Raw genomic sequence first — 24,906 nt, 5'->3', positions numbered from 1 at the left:
TTGAGAAACTCTGAGGAAGGTTCTCCCAGCTGTCTGATGATGGTATTTGTGGAGGCAGCAGCAGGAAACACGGGGAAAAAACCCACCGTTTTTTGCAGAAACAGTTTGCTCTTTTCAAACCATTCCCATGGCTGCATCCAGGCTCTGAGGGGAGTGCAGTATCAGGAAGGTAAAAAGGAATCAGTTCTGTGGCGAAGGACAGGAGAAAAGGGAAACGTACCCTACCAAAAGAGAGACAGACCTTAGCAATAAGGGCAGAGGGATGGAGGGCATTTGTGCAAATACAGATTACATGTGCAATTCATTTAAAGGCAGTGGCATTTTTATAACAAAGAAGAGTTTAATCAAAGTCTCAAGAGATCTGCCATAAAGGAAGCCCTTGCCTTGCTGCCTTGGCTGTCTGAAAGAAACACCTGTTACGCACAACAAAAAAAGACAAAACAAACAATAGGTATAGAAGGGAGGCCATGGTTCAAACAATGTGAATTGGAGAAGCAGTTTTCTCTAAATGAAGGGCTAGAATCCTATCAAATGAACAGCTGGGGAAAGCATAATTCTTTATATTTGCAGGGAAGTTGCACAGATTATATGATGTCAACAAATACAATATACATATCTAAGCTCTGCTTCCTAGGCACCAGAAAGAACAGGAACCTCCTAAGATATCCCTGAGTGGAAGAATAAACTTACTTGAGCCCAGCTCCAGGAAAAAAGATAGACGGCTTTCAAAAGAACACAATGGACAATTTTCCTCCCACGGGGCCCTTCCAAGAGTTTCTGCTAAGAGGATACTGAGCTCAAACAACCCTCACAAAAGACACAGAAAGCAAACTTTTGATTTCAACAAATCCACCTCAATACGCAGAGGGGATGTGAAGAACACCTAAAATGGATGCGTTTCTTTTTAAATAAGTGTGAATATTATTAACACAGAATACAAAATTCTATGTCAGTAAACCGATTACTATTTGAATTCCTTTATTCTGATTGTACCAAAAAGACAGAAATTCTTAACTGTGCAATAAGAAATAATACAAGGGAAGTAGACTTAAATAACACCATGAAACTCATGATACAGCAAGCTAAAATTCTTGGAAAATAACGTTTCAAATCGCCTTTTGTTTCAAGTAAAGAAGAAATACAAGAAATAGAGCAGAATTCTAATTCCAGTCACTAGAATGTATCAGCTCTCCAAAATTTTACTTCTTAACACAATGGCAAAGAAACTCCTGGATCTATCATGTATCTGGGAGCTACCCTACCCAGGGAAACCTCCTGCTGCCAGAACTGGGTTCTGTGGCAGAACAGAGGCAACCTTTACAGGGGTGTCTATAGCTATAGAGCCATCCAAAAGAATCACAGAAGGGGAAAAGAAGGAAGCTTGAAAGTCTTATTTCTTTAAAGTTTTCTAATTTCAAATAATTTGAGGCCATTTTTACTTACTTTGTATCGGCCGGAGCATACATCAGTCTGTCTGCACCACTGGGAAATACTGCAATCATCAGCCTCTTGATCTAAACTAAGGTTTCTCTTTACTTGCCATGATTTCAGCTGAAGAGGAACTGCCAGCAGGGCTGAAGAATTCATAAAGATTTGAACAATTCACATCTAAGAACAGCTACAGTTTGGTAAGTATTAATAACAAGTGGCCCCCATATGGAAAACGTCCCTATTCCTTCCTCCTTAAACCCTACAGAGACATTAAAAATCAATGTCCAGAAAAGTAACCATGTTTGTAATAGATATCTGAATTGGGGCATTCCAAATGCGTGCATGAAATGTGTGTCTACGTGTGTATAAGGCAGCTTCTTCTGGGTGTGAGGTGGGAATGTAATCAATTGGCTCTTTAATATATGCTTACTTGTTCCTGGACCATGACTTTGAACTCGGGGATTAAAGCAACTAGAAAAAATGCTTAATTTAGACTTAAGTGTTTCTTAAGGATGTTAAGAACTTACAACTCATTACACACAGTATATAAAAATGCCCCTCTCCCTGACACACTGCAGCTCAGTAATGCTTAAACCACAGGCAAGATTCTACATGTAGTGTGGAAGACAAGAAAACATATTCTCACCACAGAGAGCTTTACAGGGACAAATGCTTCAACAGGCTTCCATCAAATACTCAAAGCAAGAGAAGCTTTAACTAAAAGATCTGTGGCTTTGAATTTTGTACCTTCAGGCTCAGTTTTATTGCTAAAGTAGAAAGAGTGAAGAAAAGATTTGATTAGTGGCAACTTGTGATTACAACCGATCTGGTCCCAAGCCCGCTGAGGGAGCCCACTGAGCAAATGGAGGGCGTTGAAAGAGTCAAACTCCATTTTCAACATAGCCAGCCCAAATTCAACAAAGGCACTCAAGCAATCTATCTCCCTTTCCAAGGAGGACAGCAACAGAAAAAAGTGTCTTCTCTGTTTTGATGAAGACAAAATAAAACAAAGAGGAAGAAAGGAAACAAGATACAGAAAGAGAGGGGCTTCATAGTACGGGCTCCCACCCACCACAGCCAAAGAACTGTTTTCTCCTGCTAGTCCAGGAGAACATAGCATTTCTCCTGTAACTCAAGTGACATTTGGTACTTCTCCCATGCTGACATTTCAGGGTTCAAGCTGTGCTGACAATACATTATAGGTGGTTGGCATATCAGTATTATGTGCTTTTACGGCCATTAAAACTGCATAGAAGCACAGTTAAAATAATGCTACTTTGGATGAAAAGTCAAGGACTCAAACATTAGGGAATGCCAGAATTAAGGTTGTCAACATAATTTTCATTTTCCCTCTTGTGAGTACAGTTTACAATTATATTATCGCGTAATTCACTCCCCCAGGACACCGTTTTTTATTCAATATGTATGACAGAGATACATGGGAGTAAAATAAAGATACCTATTTAACCTAATTCTGGCACTTGTAACTTTCAAATGCCTTACTTCATTACCTAACTAATGTATTTCTTTGTATACAATTTTCACAGAATACAAAAGTATGGCAATCTCTTTATCATTTCTGTCCAAATCCATTTTAAATTGCTATCTAGGAAAAATTTTGTCGAAAGTATCCAAGAGTCAACTTTAGAATAATTTGCTGAACACTATCACTATCGTCCTTCACAGAGGTAAAACCTGATAAAAACTGCTTTGTAATATATACAGTTTTAAATGAGTTGTCTCAATGTGTCAAATATTTATGAACTCCAAGTACTGTGAATTAAATTTGTCCCATTTTATTATTATTATTACCTTTCATATAAGTCTTCGTTTTAGTTTTTATAACTTTATTATGTTTATCTTGGAACTTCAATTCTTTTATTTAACTTCTAAATACATGAAACTATGACATATACTTCTTAGCTTCTCCAAAGCATATTTCAAACCAATTTGAAAGAAAATCAGAAATGGTTCCTTACCATAATTTAACCAATACACATTTTATTCAACTTTCTTATGAGGAAAATGAACTTAAACAGATATTAAATACAGTACGCAAAATACAGAAAACTGGCATGAAACCTGTAACTCTCTAGTTCATCTTTGCTCAACAGAGACTTACTAGAGACAACTGTAACTTTCCCTCTCTTTCTCCATACTTCTAAGTCTGGCTTCACTCACGTTGCCACTTCAATCACTATCCTTGAAGTGATTAAACTGTTTTGTTTACTCTTCTTATAAATACCACGCATAAGTAATTGCCCTCCACTTTAATTTATAGAACTCCATAGCAGATAACTGGTAGAAAGTGGACAACAGAAATAAAACTGTTTCCTCTGACTTCTTGCATGCTATTACCACCAGTGGCGAGCTCATCTTGCCTCCTGAACTATGCAGGGTAAGACATCATCAGCTTTTGGATGCCAGATGTCTGAGGAAACTCCGCGGTGGTGAACACAGTGGTGTTGATTCAGTAGGTGGAACCATACTTTTCCTTCTGAATCATTTTAAGCCACTACTCCAGCAGAGAGTTTGAAGTACTCTATTTCGAATGAGACATCAAAATGAAGTCGTGACCACTTAACAGGGCAAGACATGAATCAGAAAAGCAAGTCATTGCCTGTAGAAACTGAACGATCCTCAAATTTCTCCCTTCTTGATAATACAGTTGGGGGGCTGGTAACAACTGCAGAATGCCAAACATAACCTTCCTCTCAAATATAGCCACTTTGGTTAGAAAAGCAACCATTTTAGACAGAACAAGCAAGGCAGAATTAGATGTCCAGATGCAATACTTAGAATTCTAACAAAATATAATGGTCCTTATACATCAACACTCCCAATGTTGCTAAAACAAGAGGTGCACGCCTGGCAGCAGTCATGAGAACATTATGTGTTTAAGTACTACTAGTGGACACACGTCAACACCATGCATCTCCTGTTCAAGTTCCAGTTTGGAAAATGACACGCTACTTGCTTGTATCTCCTTGTTCTCCCATTTTATGTGAAGACCAACATCCCATCTCAGCTCTGAGTATGACATGTGCTTGTATTTCTACTCAATGTTTGCAGGGATGGCTCTAACAATTTAACTCCTATGACGCTTCCTAAGGCAGGCTGAAACATGACCACCTCCAGTGGACCAGCCAAGCCCTACATTGGCTGTTACTGCTGCCATTACAAAGTCAGTACAAGAAAATGTACCCTCTCACCTCAGCTCCTGCAGGTCAAAATCTCGTTAAGTATCCTCAAATAGTATCAGCAACATACATGTACCAAAAGAAGTTCCCTCTTCTATTCATGTTGTGTATCACTGAAAAGCACAGCAACTCCTAAATAACCCTAATGACCGATCGGTGATTTTAGTTAATGCCAGATAATCCCAAACATACTCCAAAATACCAAAGAGGAAATAAATGAGATCATAATTTGGCTTGGAGTTTCATTCTCTTTGGGATGTTTCAGGATGTCACGTGCTATATAAACTAAATATTGCTTGGCCAAGAGGGGTGAAACACCCCAATTCAGAGACATCAGCAGAATGATATGCAGTTGTGAATTTTCAAATTTAGGTTTGTTCTGGGGGGTGAGACCCTACAACAAATGCTCTCAAATTATGCAGCTATCTGAGTCATTTTGCAACTGGTGACCCTTATGATGATGTTCTCGTTTTCAGAGCCAATGTGATGCCACACAGTGATTTGTCTGTTAAATTGAATCTTTGCCTCTAGATAGATAGATAGATATAAAGTTTATTTTGAAATGTCTCCTAGTGCCTCTGAGTCTGACTGATGTGAGATGTTATTTTGAACATGCCAAAGCATCTGAACGGCTCCAGTCCTTTCTTTTCAGCGTGCATTCCTTGATAAGTGGCAAAGCTTCCCACTTATCAGTCACTCAAAGTGACTGTGGCTGTCAGTTGTGTACAAAGCGCAATCAGTTTGGAAGCAGAGACACCAGCATTTTTCTTCTCAGCTTGAAGCAAACACGTTTTGACTGCTAGTCATTCAATTTTAAAGCATCTTCAATTAGGGGTGGATGAAGATATAAAGAAAACACATCCTAAACACCTCCGCCAGCCAGCAGTAAAAAATTTATTGTTATCTCCTGCTTTACCTTACTGCAGAGGCAGCAGCAGCAGCCTTTTTTGGCTGCACAACAAAAATGCTCATGGCTACACACACTCCATATGGACAAGATCACAGCCATGAAGAGTTCACGTTCATCTTCCCAAGCCACTGATACAAACTATGGTGGAACTTTCTGCTCCTGTACCTCTGCTGCCTGCTGTGTAAATACCTGCAGGAGTACACAAACGTAAACATAGCTCACATGCACACGGGTACACCACCCCACGCATTTTGAATGCAAGCATTCACAAAATGGCATATGCGCCCTCTATTGCCAATAAAACGCCAACCGAAACCATTAAAAAGACAATGGAAATAATGACAAGGAGGGAAAAGGGAGGGCTAGCAGAAAGGAGGAGTTGATGCAGGAAAGGGTGGGCAGCTGCATAAGGATAATTGCTTAGTACCACAACGTCAGGGAGCTGGAAGTGAAAGGAAGTGGTAAAAGTTGTGGGGTGCCTCAGAGGGACGCTGAAATTGGAGAGGGGGTCTGGAAACAAGAAGAAAGACAGGGCCCTGGAAGGAGACGTCTCTGAGAGAAAGCTTGCTGAGGCGAGAGGGACCAAGATGAGGCCTTGGAGTACAATGTTTCCAACTGCGATGACTGTATTTGACTGCTGGCATTTTTCTTACAGTCCTAGCTGCTGGATTATTTTGGGTATTCCAGTGTTCTGTTTTGGTTTTTTATTAAAAATAAAGTTTCTGGCCCTCCCTTGTGATTGTGTGAGAGAACTGGAAAATGGGAACACTGAAAGCTGAGTAACAAAAAGGAAATTAAGAAAAGATGCTAAAATTGCAAGAAAAATGTCACGAAGTTCAAAACAATCTCATAATTTTAGAACATTTGGACTGGCAATACTGGGGAAAGCTTCATTATAAGCAAGTGCTGTTGCAGTCGTGTAGATCACCATAGGCAAAAAAGCTGATTTATCTGATGAAAACATGCCCTTGCAATCTCAATAAATTAAAGCTGTACAAATCCCAAGAAGATTCTCCTTGTCTGCATTGGTGCAACTACACCAGTCAGCAAATTTGGGTTATATGAGACTGTAGGAAAGGCCTGAGACCAAATTATCTGTAGATGCTTGCTCTTCAGATAATCTTGAGAAGCAAAAAACGTACATTGGTGCAAAATGTTGCTCTGCATAGAAATAAGTGTAGATAAATACCTCTGCAATTTTTAGGTAACATAACTTTTACGGTAATGGAAGGAAGTGAAGGCCCACAGGTTACTCTAAAGTGCATTATGTCCTTCAGCCAAACACATGTTATTTGCTGAACCTGAGAGGCCAGCAGCAATTAGCTCATTCTGACTGCTAGCCTAGATTTTTCTTTTCACTCCTTCCTTTCCCTACTTCCTCCCCCAGCCTTGACTTTTTTCTTGTTTTGTGTGTGGTTTTTTGAGTTGTTTTTTTTTTAATAATTAATTTCCCAGGGGCTTTTTCCTGCTCAAGGGACAGGCAAGTTATTCTGATAACTCGGAGGACATCAGCTGCAAAGCTTTTGTGAGAAACAATTGTTTAGCCTCTTTGCCGGCAACCTCAGTTGTTTGGGAAGAGGTTGCAAAGTCATGGGAAAGGCTGCAGTGCGACTCCTTCTTGGGCCTGTCTCACTGGATCCAGTACACCCATGTTTATAAGTTGCAGGAAAACAGCTGCTCCTGACACATGATGAATTTGGACAAAATGTCCCCAATCTACGAGCCTGTTTGGTTTGACTGTGCAGTCACAGCTTGTCATATGCACACTGGCAAAAAACAAAACAAAAAACAAACTGTCTCAGTGGACAGAGCCTGTTCTGAAAACATTTTGCAGAGTGAGAAGGAAGATACTTTCTCACAGTTTCCTACTGAAGAAAGGTCTCATTAAACTCCCACTAATATGAATAAGAGCCTTTTCACTACGTTCAGTGGGAGTTGGATCAGGCCCTCACTTCAACAGCTTTATTGTCTACCAAGGAAACCTTTTGTCCTCACCTCTCTCTGATATGCAAAGAGGACTCTAATTACGGAAGAACTAATACTGTTATGCTGTGCAATGGCTTGCAAAGGGGTCGTAGCACCATGAAGCACTGCTCTGCTGTCACTGACTTCTTAGAAAATCAGAATTCCCACTGAAAACAGTAATACAGAAGCAACAGACATTACTAAATCTGTAACTGAGCGCTTGTGTAGTGGTTGTTCATTTTTGTATCTCGAGTGAAGGATTCATCATCTACAGCACTTTAAAGCCTCCTAGAGAACTCTGGGTTACAGGCATGCAAGAAGCTGGGGCCAGGAAAGAAATTTCACAAGTCCTTATGGTTGCACTGAGGAGATACCAACAGGGCAAGGATTAAGGGTAAGGATCTCTACCCCCTTCATTATAGGCACAAAGTACTCCAAGTATTTAGCTCACAGAGTGACCTGCTGCAGTTTGCTTTCCAGCAGGAGACAGAAAATGAAAGGATGAGCTGTGTTGGAAGTAATTTAGAGTGCAAACTTGTTGGGGCAGGGAACAAACCTTCGCATTTCTTCATGTACAGTGAAACTGTCAGTGTCTTCTCACAACAAGAAGGAGAAACTGGTACTAAACAACAGCCACAACAAAAATCACCATAGACAACTCTGTGGGTAAATTATGATACTTAAAGCACTCTGGAAGCAGGTCTCTTTACCAGAGTTTTGGAATGCTGGAATCAATCCAGAGTCTCTTGGTACTTGGAAAGTTTTGACAACAACAACCGTATCATTTCAAAACTGCATGTTAAGATTAAGAAATATTTTTCTGAACTTCCATGTAACTCAGAAACCAAATCCTTCTTTCCCCCAAAAAATATAGCTATAGATTTTGAAAAATAGATCTGGCTACAAAAGGGACTAACGATCCTGCAGGAAACGCCAAGTGTTCAAGATTTTATTACATTCCAATTTGGAACACCACCTTAAACCTCAGAATTTAATGAGAATGGGAACATTCTGATTTGGGAACATACTATTGCAGCCAGGCCTCTCCATCTACCAACACAACTCATGGGGAAAGAGACGCAGCCAGCTGACAGTGGTGGGGAGGATGGAAATATGGATCCAGACCCACAAGGGAAAGCCGTATTTGGAGCCAGGAGGACACCCAGGGCAGCTGAGGGATTCAGGAAAGCTGGGAAGCATGCAAGCCGAAGGGGGATGGAGTCTGGAGGGCTGTGGTGCCCACACTCCCTGCCAGATGAGCTGCTAAGGGTCTGCAAAGTTTGAGGCCATCGAGGAGACAGGAAGGTTTTTGCCTGGGAGCAGGGCCTCCTGGCATGCCTGCCAGGTGCCACCAGGCTCTGGAACTGCCTACACCATCCAGCCAGGCACCAGGCAGAAGTCACATCCCATCTGGCCAGCGGAGCAGGCTAGAGGCGAGCCTTTCTAGCTTTGCATCAGGTTTTAGTCAGGATCCTCTCTTTCTTCAAAAGTCCAACCTTTCTAACAGAAATCCCATTAGAACATCTGCTGACAAGTCTCTAGCTCTGAAGGGAAAAAAACAAAACCCTCTATTAAAACACACAGAGTCATGAAATGGTTGCTGTCTGTCAGGAATTGCTCTCAAGTTCCAGACAACACTCAGTTTTTGGGCTAAGTACATCACCCAGAAATGAATACAAATTAGTATCAAAGTACTGGCAGTATTAAACTAAGAAGTCAAACAAAACTGTGGCCCAAATGTTAAGAGATACCATAAAGCAGTGCTGTTGCTTCTTGCTGCTTTGAGATCTTAGTTTTACATTATTGGCAACCTGAAGTGTTCCAAGATCTTGAGCTGGGCTCTCCAAAAAATTTTTTGACTAAAAATCAGAACAGTTTAAGAAACAACATTTGGCCTCCGTTTTGTTTGCCTTCTAATTTTGGAACTTGTAGTGCTCGTGGTTTCAGATTTTGCCTGGAAATATGAGAGCTGGAAGTTTACATTTTGAAGAAATGAAAGCTGGCATTTTTGTCATCACGTGACTCCAAGAGCTGGGGCTTGAGGGAAAAACATAAAACATTGTCAGGCTTTCTACAAAATTGTGAGATTAGCAGCATCGGTTTTATCACAATTTAGGCTGCAAGGTTGACCTATTTTATCAACAGTGCCCTACTGAATATGAATTGCTTTATGAATTTTAACAACCATATTTCATTTTAAATATAGTTCAATTACAGTGACATTCATCACTGAGCTTCAAAGCAAACTATTCTATCGTCAACCTGGGCTAGACTTTTTCTCTGAGCAAGTGAAAAATGTGAACTGCACTACCCCACGAAACTTTGCACCTCAGAGGCACCCCTCAAGGCACACCACCATGGACACTCATTGCCCGTCCTGGGGACTAGCTCAGCATCATGAAAAAGGAGCATCTAGCCTTCAAGTTTCTTTCACTCTCTGCCCACCTGATAGGACAGCTACAGAGCCCCAGACTTCACCATGTTCTAGAGCAAAGACGCCAGGAAGTGGATGGTGGCCGCACAAAAGAAGATGGGGAGGTGACAGTGAGACTTCCCTTGAGGCCTTGAAGGACAAAACTAGATTTAGTCCAAAAACTTGCTGAGCCACACTTGGTGTCTGCATGCTCTTTCCTCAGCCTGTTCTACAGCTGCAGATCACTACAGAGCTGTTCTGAAACACAACCAGAGATCTTTGGGACTGTTGATGAGTTAACAGGACAGAACACACGTTCCAGTTTTATTTCTGGTGAAATAGCAAGACTGAGGTGTGCAGGGGAGAAGACCCCAAATATTCAGCAGGCAGAAACTGTTAAAGCTAAAACCTTTTCCATACACATACACAAACACACAAAGATTAAATAGAACAGAAAGCAGCATGCATGGGAGTATGCATTCCAAAGTGGCAAAAAATAAGACGGGGGAGGTTTAGTTAATTATTCAGAGAAAATCAAACCTCTTCACAAATTAGGTCTAGAACATCCTGAAAAGCAGAAAAAAAAATACTATAACCATTTGCCAAATCACAAAATCCTGTACAGACATATATTAGCATTTTGAGGTCATACGGCTTCTTAAATTTAATCTAATCTGCAACTTTTCTCCAGTTTAGCATCATCTCTTTACCTCACTCTCTATAGGAAGATAATCTGTCTGTCTTTGGCATTAGTGAAACCTCCTTTCAGTTAATTCAGAAGAGATGGACTTGAAAAAGACATAATGTCAACTGGAGACTCATGCGCCAGGTACATTTTTCTAAGCTCAAGTAGCTAACGCATCTTTCTTCAGCATCACAGAAGTGGCTAGTTTAATTGAGCTGCAGTTACACTCAGCATTTGCAGTCCTCTAAGGAGGAGAAACACGTTGCAGTCTCTCCCTGCTTATGTATTGTATGTGTATCTGTGATTGTATGCTGGGGTATGGAGAGAGGGAACTGTTTTCAAGTTAGCACACTTAGAGAAAGGAGTCATAAATCATGGGGTCAGTCAGGTTGTGCTTTTTTTTAACCTTAGGGTATTATGTTTTCAATACAATATTTCAATAGCTTTTTTTTCTGTGTAATAATTTATCTGGAATTATGGCAACTCTTACAAGCCTAGGAAAAATTGGCTCAAGTAAAACGGATCCTTTGTCATAAATAGGTTGTGTTCATAACTGCAGCCTAATCATTCAACTGCACATAAGTCAAATGGTTATCCAGACTTTGTAGGAATATTTCCCTGTCAATAAATCTAATGCTATTTAAAAACTCCGGGCCAATGTGACAGAAGCCTGTTAGATTAATTAGGGCGAGGTCAGAAAAGCTGAACTCACAACTACATTCATGTCACAGTTTTGTTCCACCTACTATAACCTGACTGTAAATTCACAGAGCGTTTTAAACATGGGCATGTTAGGGTGACTTCATTGTCTCCATTTATATACAACGGCAGACTTCTTCAGAGTTGTTTCTTGTCTCTGACAACAACTAAGCATGTAACTGAGAAGAAATGTTTTGCTTTGTATTCACTGTCAATAAGGGTTTTTTTATTTTTAAATGTTTTTTGCTATCAGTGACTTCACAGTAATTGGGCTGCAACCAGGGTTCATGAGACTACACGATCATACAGATTGCAGAACTGTCAAGAGGCAGGCAGTATAACCAAAATTTCACTACAAATATATCATCTCTGATGGAATGAGAGGACAGTATTGTCTCTCTGCTTGTTCCATTCTTGACCTTAGTCATGTGACCATCCAAAAGGAGGGTGCCCCAAATCTGATGGGTTTTGTGTGAAGTGGACCCTGGAGGTGAAATTCTGACCTTGGCAGGGTCAATATTTCATCCAAAATCCCTTGAGACAGGCCTCAAATCATTTCTTAGGCTTGCAGCTTGTATCAGATGGTAGCTAGCTGACTTTCATTTACTACTGACTTAGGTCAAACTTGGACCAGGGATCAGGAGATGAAAGGCTCTATATCTCATTATCAATAATCAGTGTTCTCCACTACCCTAAAAACGACATACTTCATTCTTATCTACAAGGCCTTAAAACTTAAAAAGGGTTGGGGTCAAATTATGTTACTTCAATTTATTTTTATTCACTGCTTATAAAGCAACTTCCTCTCTCACTGCCATAGCTAAATGCTAAAAATGTAAATGCTTTCCTTGCTATTGTAGAGATTCTACTGTTGTATTTAAGTCTTATTAAAGATACAGCAATAAAGAAAAATCCCTCCCACGCAAAAATTTAAAGAAGAAAAAGAAATACAGAGGTCAAGGCCAACCCAGGCCTCACCAACCTCAAAACTATTTTCAGAAAAGCACATCTTGTATATAAGTTGCCTTATAACAGAGGGGTAGACCTTCCCCAGAAGTTTTTCATAGTTACACAACTCCTAATACCGACAGAATATCCTCTGAAATGACAGAGCCAGTTTTGGTTCTTGTGTGAAGCCATACAGCTCCTCTAATCTTGCTGGAATTAAGTTTTCTTAGACCACTTACAGATATGGCCCATAATTTCAGGGATCTAATTCTGAAATAGTAATGAGAAGCTTTGGAAGGAAAATCCTGCTGTTACTGAACAAACAGAACATACTTCCACAGCGACTTGCAATGCCATATACATAACTGCACACTTAAAAAGACAGAGATTTTACCATAACTATAGATATCTGTAAAATGTCACCCGCCTCGTTTGTTTTTCTGTGAAAACCTTCATGGGCAAACTGAGTTGCCCAAAACAGGGGCACGCATATATGCACGTGGAAGAGAAGTAATGAAATACAGTCAATCGTATGAAAATCAACTTCTGAATACTTTAAGGAAAAAAGAGATTAAATAAAGTTTACTGGTTATGCTGGGTTAACAACTTTTTTCTACTACTAGGAAAAAACCTGTTGACATCCAGGACCTACACAGTGGCTCTCCTGAATCTAACCAAATCTTTTGACCAGTTTCTCATTCAGACAATACTTCACCCAAACGGCTGAAAATGTCTGGATTTTCAACACCTGGGGCAGAGGGACGGAGGGACACTTGATTACCAATAACTGAAGAGAACTGTTTCCGCAAAACCTCAAAAACAAGAGTCGTAGGAGATCCATTGCAATCCAACTCCTCCTGACAACATTTTTTTCCACTCCTGTCTATGGCTGAAAGAGGACTTGGTCCCGCAAACCTTTGCCCACATGACCAGCCCCTCTCATATCTGCTTCCTGATCCTATAAAAGCAGTGTTAATCATACAAGGCCTTCCAGAAACCGACCATTTTTGCCACTGACCATTTTTGCTTAATGACAGGTGACATCCTTAAGTGTTTCCATAAAGCAGATGTAAGCCATCTGCAGAGATTCTTAAAGAAACTATGACTGTAATGGCTGAGGGAAAGCATGGGGAAACAGAAAGGAGAGAAGAGAGATAACAGGGGCATGGGTGGAGACGCGGTCTCTGACCTGGATCTGTTGCTGAAGAAGGTTAATTTTGTGTTGCTGCTGCAGAAGCTGCTGCTGTTGTCTTGCAATCTGTGGAGGAATTGCACAGAAGAAACATGAGTTATGTATCATCATTCCTGGAGTCGGTGCACAGGAAACTTCCACCCTGCTCAGTTCTTTAAACTCCTCTAATAAGCTAAGAAACCTTCAAGTGTGGGTGGTGGCAGGCTGGAGTGCTGCTGAAGCAAGGGGCTCATGTTCAGGAGCAATTCATAGCTAATACTGTGTGAAAGCGTGTGAAGTGTGAAAAGAAATCTTATGGAAAATGCTGTGCTGGATATTAGGAGGAGGACTGAAGCAAAAATCTCTCCTCTGTCGTTATGTGAAATGGAACTGCTAAAATCCCCCAAAAGTGAGCACTCATTTGCTCCAACTTGCTGGAGGAAGAACAATACTGGCAGAGAAGCTGGAAAATAGTAGGAGAAGGCTGGAAAGGCAAAAAAGTAGGATGGACAGTAGTATTCTTTTTATGTTTGGCACCACCTATTGAAAAAGTAAAAAAAAAATGGAAACCTGACACCCAGCAGGAAGGTATCAGTGTGCATATTTCCTTGATGCAGAAACAGGCACAAAGAGACTGGAACTGGGTTTGGTAAAATCACTGACTCTTCTACGTGTGTATCAGCTGAAAGGAACTAAGGGGGCAGTGCAAGGCTACAAGGCTCAACACTGAAACTGATTTACAGAAGTTGATGGAGTAGCTGTAAGTCTCCTCTCAGTCATGTGTGTTCTCCTTAAGGACTTCCATCCTCCCTCTCCATTGCCTAAATGATTGGGAACCTTTCTGTAGACATATTTTACACACAGTGAAGGAAAAAGCAGGCAGTAACGAACTAAATTTGAGTTCTCAGACGACCGATGGAGATAAACCATTATATATTTCAAATTTAAAAAGCAAACTTGAAAAACTTTCATTGGAGTCATCACAAAAGCTCTGCTCTCATGAATAGCTAGCACAGCAGTCAAACATTAGGAGTACTGCTCTTCCCCTGTGGTATGTGTACACATCTCCGGGTCAGACGGGAACTTATACATACTTATTGGGAGGAATTTTGTGCGTTCCTCCCCTCAGGTATTTTCTTTCATTTCTATTATTAAACTATTAGCATAAGAAACACTCACTTATAGTTAACTCCACATCTAAAAGATTAAATGCTTTCTTTCTAGGGCCTCTCTTTAAGCAACCAAAATAGTTTTTATCAACACATTTTTGGAAGTTTTGTTACTTTTATTTCTGTAAAACACAGAATTATACACAATTTCTTAAGTTAAAATAAATCCTTGTTAGCCTAATAATAATCCTGCAGGATTTCTTACTGCCTTTTTCCATTCTCTCCATTTTCTTTTTCACTTTCAGATTGTTCAGCCATCCTGTAGCAGTAGGGACTTTGAAAGACAGGACAAAGGAAAGGCTCCTGCAGAATGTCTCCTTGTGGAAGAATCTGGCCAATTCCACCTTCACACCTTCATCTACCTTCTCCATGTAAACAACAGTGTCATAGAAATTCTCTACTTTAATAGATAATTCACTTCTGTTCTCCCTATGTGGGATTTCAGGTGTGAGGCAAAAATACCCCGTAGTTAGGTTTTTAAATAATCAAAAACAGGGAAAACCAAAGCTAAAATGTCAGAAGATGTCAGCAGTGGTTTACAATCTTAAGACCTGACTGGGACAATACAAACGTTGAAGTACGACAACTATGACAGATTTCAAAGAATTTTGTGCGTTTTGTAAAATTCACATAGCTGCAATTCTATGATATAAACCCAAATTTCATTACAAGCTGAAATAAATGGTCAGTCAGACCAGAAAGCTTTCACATAAGGGGTATCAGGATGGAGTCCTGACAACATTTTTAACGACATGTCTAAGTATTCTCTGCTCATGTTCAGGTACAAAAACGGACATTCACTTCTGTTAAAATTTGCACAGTGCAAATATGTTAGAAAAGTTGTGTCCTTGCATAAAATGTGTCCATGTGTGCACGTTGGAACAGTTCACTTGTGAAAACGTGTTTGCATTTTCAGGGGAGGGCCTATTTGCAAGAGCTGGAAATCAAGCCTCTCAAGTGTACACGAAAAAAAGTCACACTTGTTCACTGACTTCGTATTCCTCTCCCTCACATTTTTGCACAGTTGGCAAAACCTGCCCTTTCAATTTGTTATACTACAGCCCAAATGCCGCATTTTGTTCCTTTGATGCCTATTCAGCATCACTTAATTCAAGCAGCATTGGAGGGTTATTCAGGAGGGCTGAATTTGTATGCTTATTTACACTTATTTTTAGAAAAAACACTGTTAGAGGAGAACACCCCCAAACTGGAACCTGTATCCTTGAAAGACAAAGAGCACTATTTTACATATTACAAATTAAAGAATTCTTCCAATATGTTTTTGTTTCATCTTCTTCACATAAGAAAACAAACGGAAAAAAAATTTTGGGTGGAAAGCAAACTTGGGAAGTATCAACCCTAAAAGATAAGGTACTGGAAAGCCCTCCTAGAAAATTATTCAAGCTGAAATCCACGATAATAATCACTCACCTGTTCTTGTTGCTGCTTAGCCAGCTCCATTTGTTGGCGTTGTTTCTCGATCTGTGATGCAGCCAGTTTCTTCTGTTCATCATGAGCTGCTAGCAGCTGTTCTCGCAAACTGGTCAGCTGATTGATCATACCCATGAGCTGCCTTTCTTTCTCAGCGAGGCTTTCTGGAGTCCCTGGGCATCATATGGTGAAAAAAAAAAGGTGAAGAGAAGAGAGGAAATTTAGAGCTAGCCAGGTTTTTATTTTGTAGCTTCACTGTAAGCAAAGTGTTAGCAGAACCACAGAGCAGCAGCATATTGCAATATACTGCGCATTAAGACCTGCCCATCTACAGGAAAATGAGCCATGGAGGATAATTCTGTACACAGGCTTTGATCTGGTGTCACCCTTCAATGTTTCCTTGCCCTTTCATCTATTTTCTGTTCTTTTTTTATTAGATTAATAGGGGGAAAAATTCTGCCTGTTTTAAGAGTTTCCAATTTTAAATATTGTTTACATTTTTGGGAATCAAAATCGATGCTTCCAGTTTTGAAAGACAACTGCATTTTTGTCAGAAACTTATGACAAAAACATGTCAGTGCTTTCAGGCTTACAGAAGCTCTAAGGTGTGTATTAACATCCCTCTATACCCAAGGGGAAGCAGAGAAGTCTCCTGGGTGCTGGATCCCTCTCCAGCTCCCCACAGCCAGCTTTCTCACTGTTACTAGCACAGCACACAACAGCTGTCAGGACGCTACCTGTTATATCACCTACAGCTGCCCTGATTAAGATGAAGTTATATAGTATTTAAATTGTCAATAACTACTATCGCTGTTGCTGCCACTGATGAGTATTTTCATGGAAAAAGTCTTGCATAAACATGTCAGAACTGAGTTAAACACAACTCACCATCTCTCTCATTTGTACTGTCATTAGATGTTTTTTATAGGAGAGTTCAGCAGACACAGACAGAGGAACTGACTACCTCACTCTCAAAATCATTCTGTAAAAATTCTCCTTCCACCCAGGAGGACAGTGGTTATAATGGAAGGGAAGGGAAGAAAAAATTCCAGGAAAAATCAAAAGCTATGAATCATACACTAAACCAAAAAATGCCATTATTAGTATACCCAGTATCATTTAACCAGAAAATGTGTAGCAGCTAATCCACAGGTATCTCAAATACCACCACACCCTCTCACATGAGTCAGATCCTATGAAATCCTTTCTCAAAAAAGCTTTAGGAAAGGATTAAGGCTATCAGTGTGTATGCCTCCTCTGAAAATAGCCTGCTTTTGGGACAACCCTGCCACACAAACCTTTCTCAAACACAGGAAGCGTTCTTCTGCCAATGTCACCAGTGCTCTCCAAGTGAAAAAAAAAAAAAAAAAAAAAAAGAAAAATTGGCGACTAAACTAAGCGTGTTCCTAGCCAACTATCAGTCAGACATGGAAAAGAGCTACTGGTAATAGCTCATTTAGTCTACCCCCCTGCCAGTGCAGGAATGTTCCCTACAATGTATTTACTACAGCTTTCTAGATTGGATTGAAATGTCTGAAATGGTGAATCATCTACTGCTTTCTTTGGAAGATTGTACCACAGCCTTAGAGGTGTCACTGTTAGGGCTCTTTGCTCGACAGTTCGTTTAATCTACATTCGCTTAATTCCAACCTTGCGCTCCCTAGCAGCATCCCATTTGCTACGTAAGCCAAGTCCAAGCCCTTCAATGCATTTGTAGACAGCCATATGCAAGTGGGAAAACACAAAGAATCAACATTTTCATATAAAGGAAATGTCACTTGATTAACTTTTTATTAATATGCTAGAGATTTATGTGAGAATATTTTCATCATGTAACAAAGAAGTGCAGCAGAATATTCTCAGATCTAGTTTCCAAAAAACCTGTGGTACAAACTGAAAACTAGAGAAAAACACTGGAACAGAAACCATAGGACTTTAAACCTGTTCTGTTAGAAGTTGCGAGAAAGAATGGAAGCCAGTGCTAAAATACTAACACTGCTGAAGAAAAAAATTTTTAACTTACAATTTTTATTTCAAACATTGGAATCAGAGAACTGCTACAAGTAATGCATCTGCCACCTGGCCATAGAATTAATCAGGAATTTCTGCTGCCACTCTTCCATCCTTCACTTGTTTTTCCCTAGGGAAAAAAGGTGCAGTGTTTCTAAGCGGCGTAGAAGAATTATTCTAGAAGGCAGCCCCTTCCTTATCCTGTCCACGGCTAGCACGTCAGTTTACTGAAGGCTATCAGTATACTGATACTGGCAGTATAACAAGCTGGGCACACTGAAACAACTGAAAGCTAAATATTTTATTTATTTATTCAGCAGATATTTTATTCCAAACTTTTACTGAGGGATGGGTGTGCGTGTGACAGAGCGGGAGAAGGACCTAGAGAGAGAAGGGGTATGCAGGATTGGCTTAGTCCTGAAGTTAGGGTCAGCAAAAAGAAATCACTCTCAAATAAACTGTTTGACAAATACACTGACACACGAAGATCTTCAGCCAGTACTAGTTCATCAGTGTATTTTGAGCTCCTACAGTAGCTTTCAGCTGGGAATCAAAAAGCACTTTGTAAAGTTAAATTAATCCCCACCACACCTTTGAAAGGTGGAAAAATGTTTCCATATGTGTAAACTGACAGACAGAGGGGTCACAGAGTTAGTTACCGACAGTGGCAGAAAAAGAAGTGTTGATATCCAGCCCTGTGCTGCAAAGCTCGGGCTGCACTCCCCGAGAGAGAGCAGAACACGCTACGTGCCTCCGCCCTGACCGTGCCATGGAACAACTGCACAACCGCAGGGCCATCCGCCTGCCGCTGCTTCTTCTTTAATGCAACTTACCTAGAGAGGAGCAAAAAACTTCTTCCCCCGGAAAACAACAGCTTTATTTGGATTGCAGGAATGAGAGGAAAGTCTGGATGAACTAAGAGCAAGCGGTCATGGCAATACAGTGCCGCTGCAGATGCCGGAGTTGCAGGCACACTGCGGCCGCGCAGGCAGGGACAAATCCACCAAACTCAGTCTGTCTCTTCATTATTACTCAGTTTTTAAAGAAACTTTGAGATGCCCAAAGGGGGTGCTTTATAGTAAGTACAATGCATTATTCCTTTGGCTTATAAAACTGGAGTGGGAGTAGTCTGACAAAAGGCAGACTCCTTGCATTGTATTTCTTGAGCAATTTAATTTTGCTAATAAACTGAAAAGGAGACTTTATTGCTGTCAACTTTTTCAAAAAATCTTTTGCAGAGAATGCTTTCTGGAAAGCATGGCTTAGTAGGTACTTTATTTTCATGTGATCAGCCTGTCCTTCCAATACCTTCAATAATACTTAATTATAATTTCAATTCTTTAAGGTCTCATTCCTTGCAGAGTAAGTACTTGGATAGCCATTATCTCAAGTAACCTGCACAAAGACAGAGGCAAGAGTGATCAGATGTGTGGGTCTAACTGGGAGACAGTGAGTTTTGGGGTAGATTTCCTCTTGCCGTACCTGCACATCTATATAAGCCCCACTCACTGTGACTCACAGATAGTTCTGAGGTTTCTTGCAGAAAACTGGTGGCTTATAAAAGTGTGAAAATTAAAAAGAAGTATTTGAATCAGACTGTCTTGATCATAATGTACAGTGCTTGCATTTAGTTTTAAGTTTGGTATTTTTTAAGTTATCCTTTTTACCTAGCACACCTTTTCTATAATTTCCTTCATTGAAATGGCCAACAAAACTGCCATTTCACAATTGCCATTCATAAATTACTCAGCTGGCATAACAAATGAAGGCCAAACGATGCTTGACGTTATTTATGTAATGGCGAGCTGAGGGCAACAGCTTGGTCACTATGTAAGTACATTCAATTTTTTCCAGTGTATTAAAATGTGCTGCAGAGTCAGAGCACCAGTTGCCATTTCTGTGTCCCCTTCTAGACGCTGTAGATTGTGGGTAGGCAAGGATGGTGGACTTCTGTCCTATTGTCACTATCTTCTCTCTGTTAACCCACATGAGATCTAAACCTTTATCATCGTGTGAAACATCTTGGCAGCTAAGGGATTTCCATTTTAAGAACTCTGTAGCTTACAGGGCAAAATGTGTCAGTATTATAAGTAACTACAACACCAACTGCAAAAAGACAGTTGCTTAAATTATGCTGCTCAGGAATTAATGAACTATCCCCTTGGCTGCTAACACTGCTAGAACTTGGAAGGCGATGCCAACCTCAGTGAGGATAAGGGACCAGCCCCAGCAGCTACCTTTAGCCGCGTCGTTATTAAGCTCAGAGATGCTCCAATTAGTACAGAGCTGGGAATAGTTCTGGAGCTGGCCTGTGCTCTACACACAGTATCCGTGCGGTTGCAGTGCTTTCACTCTAGCCATGCAGCATGGCTGGGAGAATACAAGCGCCCGTTACTGCAGTGTATATCTTGACAGCAAGCTAGATCCACTTCACACAGGTATTGAGTGAGGAGTAAAAGGAGAGTGGCCTACATCACTGACTGCCTCAAAAATTACTCTTAATTACCATCAGATCCACAACAAATAGATACTGCACATTTTATGTTTAACAAAGCTTTTAACCACCAGACCACCTGCCTTTCTGGAGACTGCTGTAGGTGTTCATACTGTTCTCTCTGTACTCTATCACTGCAATGGCAAAATGTGGATTTTTCACAACTTATCAAAACAACTCAGGCAAGAGAACATCAAAGAACACGCTACGGGTTGATGCAGTGAACGGCCCAAGAAAAGACGCTTTCCAGATGCGTCAGCTTATTCTCTATCACCACAAAAAGAGATTCAGAAAAAAAAACAACCCATGTTTGTGGATGCAACACCCACAGCAGATGGCAATAAAAGAAGACTCAAATTAGTGGCATTCTGTATCGCCAAACCTAAACTTCATCTCAGATCAACACTATCCATAATAGTGTTTAAGTAGTAAAAGAAATTTACTCAAATGTGAAATAAACTATTACACATTCTTAGTTCTGATTCACAGTCTCAGACTGGCAGTGACAGTAACATTTTAATAAACATTAGAATGAAGACACCAATATGACCAAATGACACACTTAAAGTGAGAAAACGAACAGGAGAAACCTTGGCATATCCACCCAAAACAGAACCAAAGCAAAAAAAAAAGGCAGAGAAACTGCTTTTGCAATCAAAACAGTAAATACTTTATTATAATTTATTAGACAGAATGAGAATGTAAATGAGAAATCGGAAAAGCCAATATTTTCTTTAAGAGGCATGTTAAGCTTTTGCTGCAAACACTCAAGCGATGAGAATGTTTGCTTGCAGCCAGCCTACAGATCTGCTCGCAGCCACGCAGCACCCAGTGTACTCTGCAAGGGGCAGAGACGTGGCAAGGCTCTCCTCAATCCCTCTGACATGTCTCAGTTAAACTGCTAGGAATGTTATCAATCAGGGGAGCTTGCGTGCACACTCACACACACCCATACAGACAGTGAAATTTATCCCCCGAGTCAGTTTACTATCAAAGTAATTACGTAAATAGCTTTTGAACTGTCAGCATCTGTCTTTCAAGGAAAAATCAAAGAAAACAATGTGTGAGTACAAAGCCTGGAAGACACAATAATATTGTATTACGTTCATATCATTAAGTCTGGTTACAAAAGAAAAAAAAATCCTCCTGTATCTACAAAGCTTTGTAGGGGAAAAAAATTTTAATGGAAACAAGAATATTTTGAAGTACTCTGTATTCAATGATGTTAAGACATATAACAGTAATTAGAGCATGCAGTACTGAGCATTTTTTAATTTGAAAGCATTAGCTAATTGACCTTCTTAAAGACTGTGAGCAGGTAGAAAGGCAGCAGTATGCATTACTTATTTATATATGAAAAAACAGGCGTGAAGTTTTTAGAAACTTGCCTGAAGTAATTCCTAACTTTATGTGCTGTAAGCCCTTTCATTGCTGGCCTTGCTGAAGGCACCAGCAGAACTGTATCAGTAAGGCCAAGAATCTCCCCACTAACCTTAACGGGGATACATGTTATATGAATAATTAGATCTTTGCATGACCTGGTTTGATACCAGGTAGGGTTCTAGCTAAAGGGACCCTACGAATAGAAGCAATTATTGATGCCATCCAACAAATGAAGTGACAGAACCTTGCTGCAACATGGTTTCTGTGTAACTTTGCTCTGATACAACAACAGTGTGATGAGGACGTATCTACAACCCATACACCAGCTAAAAACTGAGTCACGTTCAAGCATTTCCTGCAGTGATGCATTTTTTCGTTGTGATTTTTAAGCTAGGGACGTAACAGTTTTGATATAAAAATGAAAAAGAGCCAAGAAGGAGGGTTTTCAAACTGAACAGCCTATTAACTAAGCTGCTCTCAGAAGAATCAAACTCCTACTAGCAATAACATTATTATATCCCTAGAGTAAATTAAGATATCAACAGCCCATAGAGTAAGTATCTTTTCCTGAGAGTTTTATTCCAGTATCTTTTCTTGAAAATTTCATTCTCATCCCATTGTCAACTATTTTTCTTCCCCCACCCCAGTTTTAACTTTGGTCTGTCACATTAGAAATCTAAACCCAATATTACTCTGTTCAGTAAGGAAACCAGGAAAGGAAAGTAGAGAGGCCACCTAGTCTTCTTCTACTTAAAAGCAAACTAATCTTTGTCATGCTCCCCCTAAAAAAATTCTATTTAAAAGCTGATAATAATTTTAAAGAGGAGTATTCTCCCGTTGCTGCACTGACGGCCGAGCTGCTGATGTCACCTGAAGTTGTATATGTGAGGCAACGGGGAGCTGATGTTACGTGCCTTCGGGAAACGTAGTCGGATACACAGATCTAAGTGGCTGAGGTAAGTTCAGAATTTAAACTCTTCTTTCCTCTGTCTTTGAACAAAAACGTCAAATGTTTATGATCAAGCAATGAGTATATACTTTAAACGATGTACTTGTCGGTATGTATTTGTGGGTGGATGTGGGTATGTACTTGTGCTCATGTGCAAACTCCTTCCATGCTTCCCTAATCAATACTTCAGAGAGTGTTTTATTATGGACTTGCACGTAGCTTTTCGGGCCAGTAAATCTTGGAGCTGCCAGGACATAAACAGCTAAGAACTGGCATTTTTCATTAAGCATTTAAGCCAACTTTACTACACAATGACTGCCATCAGTTACAACTACCTACCTTGCTAAATTAAATTACTTCATCTTTTTGATACGGGAAGTCAGCATAATAAAAAAAAAACTTTCTGACTGCCGCAGCCACCAGAAAAAGAATCAAGTAAAGAAAAAGCCTGGAATTCAAACTGATTTGTGTGTACCTACAGATTTATGTAGTGAATCTTCCCTGCTTGACAAATAAAAGTCCTCTGTAGAACAGCAAGCTAGAAGGAAGTTATTTATTTCAGCACACGGACAGACTTAAATCTTTTAGGTTTCAGTGGAAGACTTTGCAGAATGAATAAAAACAAATGATGAACAATTACCATCTTTTGCCATTACTACCCTCAAGAATTAATATTCTGTGGGGACAAAAACTTAGCCGTCTGCTCTATAACAGACCAGCACATTACTATTTCGCAACGCTGGAAAGAAGTTGTCAGTGAGTACTCTTTATTTGCTGTTAGAAAAAGTTTTGGTACAGTAGACTGCAAACAAAGCTTGGTATTCAACCAGGTTAGTAACTTATTGTCAAGGTTACAAAAGGAATAGACAACATTTGTATTGAGACTGTTTCTCAGAGGTTATTAATCGTTTTACTGTCTAGACAACAAGCTAGAACTAGGCTAGAGAAATAGCATTTGCTGCTGGAATTTTATGCAGCAGCAGAAAAAACTGAAAAAATCTATGTATGTATGTGCATTTGCTGTGTTTTGACAAAGCGGTAATTGTAGCTCTGCAACATTAATCTCAATCAGCAGATCTTTCAGGTCATTTTAATAGAAAGAAGAATTGGTTTAAGTCCCTTTTGTCATCCAACCCTCTGGACGATTCTTAAATGAAGTGGTCTGGCCTCCATATGTTCAAACAAAATACAGCCATTGGCATTTGTTACTTAAATGAGTTAAATTTTATTCTATTTTCTCTATTAATAATCACTTCTTAAAAATAAGAGTTGTATTTGATTTAAATAGAACCTGATTTCTTCTGATCAAATTACGTATATTTTCCTAAAGAAAATATAAATCCGGAACAGCCCAAATTTGCTGCTTTGTCACAAACTCACATTTTTTGCATTTTAGATGCTTTAAAAAAGATTCCTCCAACCTTCCTTCCACAAATACTACCCTCAACTAACCTCCCGCTCTAGGGTCAAATAGGAGCAGCTCCATCCAGTCACAATCTCCATTTCAGGCTTTCATTTGGCCTGAAAGAAGTTCTGCGTTGGTGTGGCTCAGTTGGCACTGTCTACTTCTCTGCAGTCTGACAGTATCATATTGCATTGTGACCAACCTCCACTATTTCGGCAGCTGCCAAATTTCCTCTCTAAACTTTGGTTCCTCTGTGTGCCACTGGGCAGGTCCTGCCCCCCCCACCCCAGCACTTCTGAAGTATTAACAAAAGACTAAAGCTCCCTCTCAGCAATTTGCTACTATTAAACACCCCAAAAAAATAAACACAGGGAAGAAGATACTAAGTAGGTTGAAATAAATACTGAATTTATCACAGTTAAAAGCCGACAACCAGACATATCTTACCTCCTTCACTTATGACTCTCTCACCCTCCTTCTCTCCCCACTCCAAATACAATACTATCCACAAAAAATAATGCAAAACGTCCACATCTGACACTAGTTTGCAAACATTTTTCAACCATTAATTTGCAAATGCAAAATTCCCACAGCTCCTAAGAAAGTGTGCAGCTTTCATACATCTCCTGGGGATCTGTGATTT

At 40.0% G+C, this 24,906-nt stretch overlaps 1 protein-coding gene across 16 annotated transcripts in view; it reads right to left on the bottom strand.

The window, feature by feature from the left end:
- The window catches only part of SOX5 (SRY-box transcription factor 5), a 722,172-nt gene that overhangs the window by 135,823 nt on the left and 561,443 nt on the right, over positions 1 to 24,906 (bottom strand). For all 16 annotated transcript variants that reach the window (XM_064459677.1, XM_064459668.1, XM_064459692.1 and 13 more), the window contains 2 exons: positions 16,023 to 16,195; positions 13,441 to 13,509 (listed from right to left, as the gene is read on the bottom strand). In XM_064459677.1, coding sequence (XP_064315747.1) covers positions 13,441 to 13,509; positions 16,023 to 16,195 — 242 coding nt within the window. The remainder of the gene's footprint in view (positions 1 to 13,440; positions 13,510 to 16,022; positions 16,196 to 24,906) is intronic.

Source organism: Phalacrocorax carbo, chromosome 1 (assembly GCF_963921805.1).
Source record: "Phalacrocorax carbo chromosome 1, bPhaCar2.1, whole genome shotgun sequence".
NCBI lineage: Eukaryota > Metazoa > Chordata > Aves > Suliformes > Phalacrocoracidae > Phalacrocorax > Phalacrocorax carbo.
This window is presented reverse-complemented; position numbering and strand designations above follow the sequence as displayed.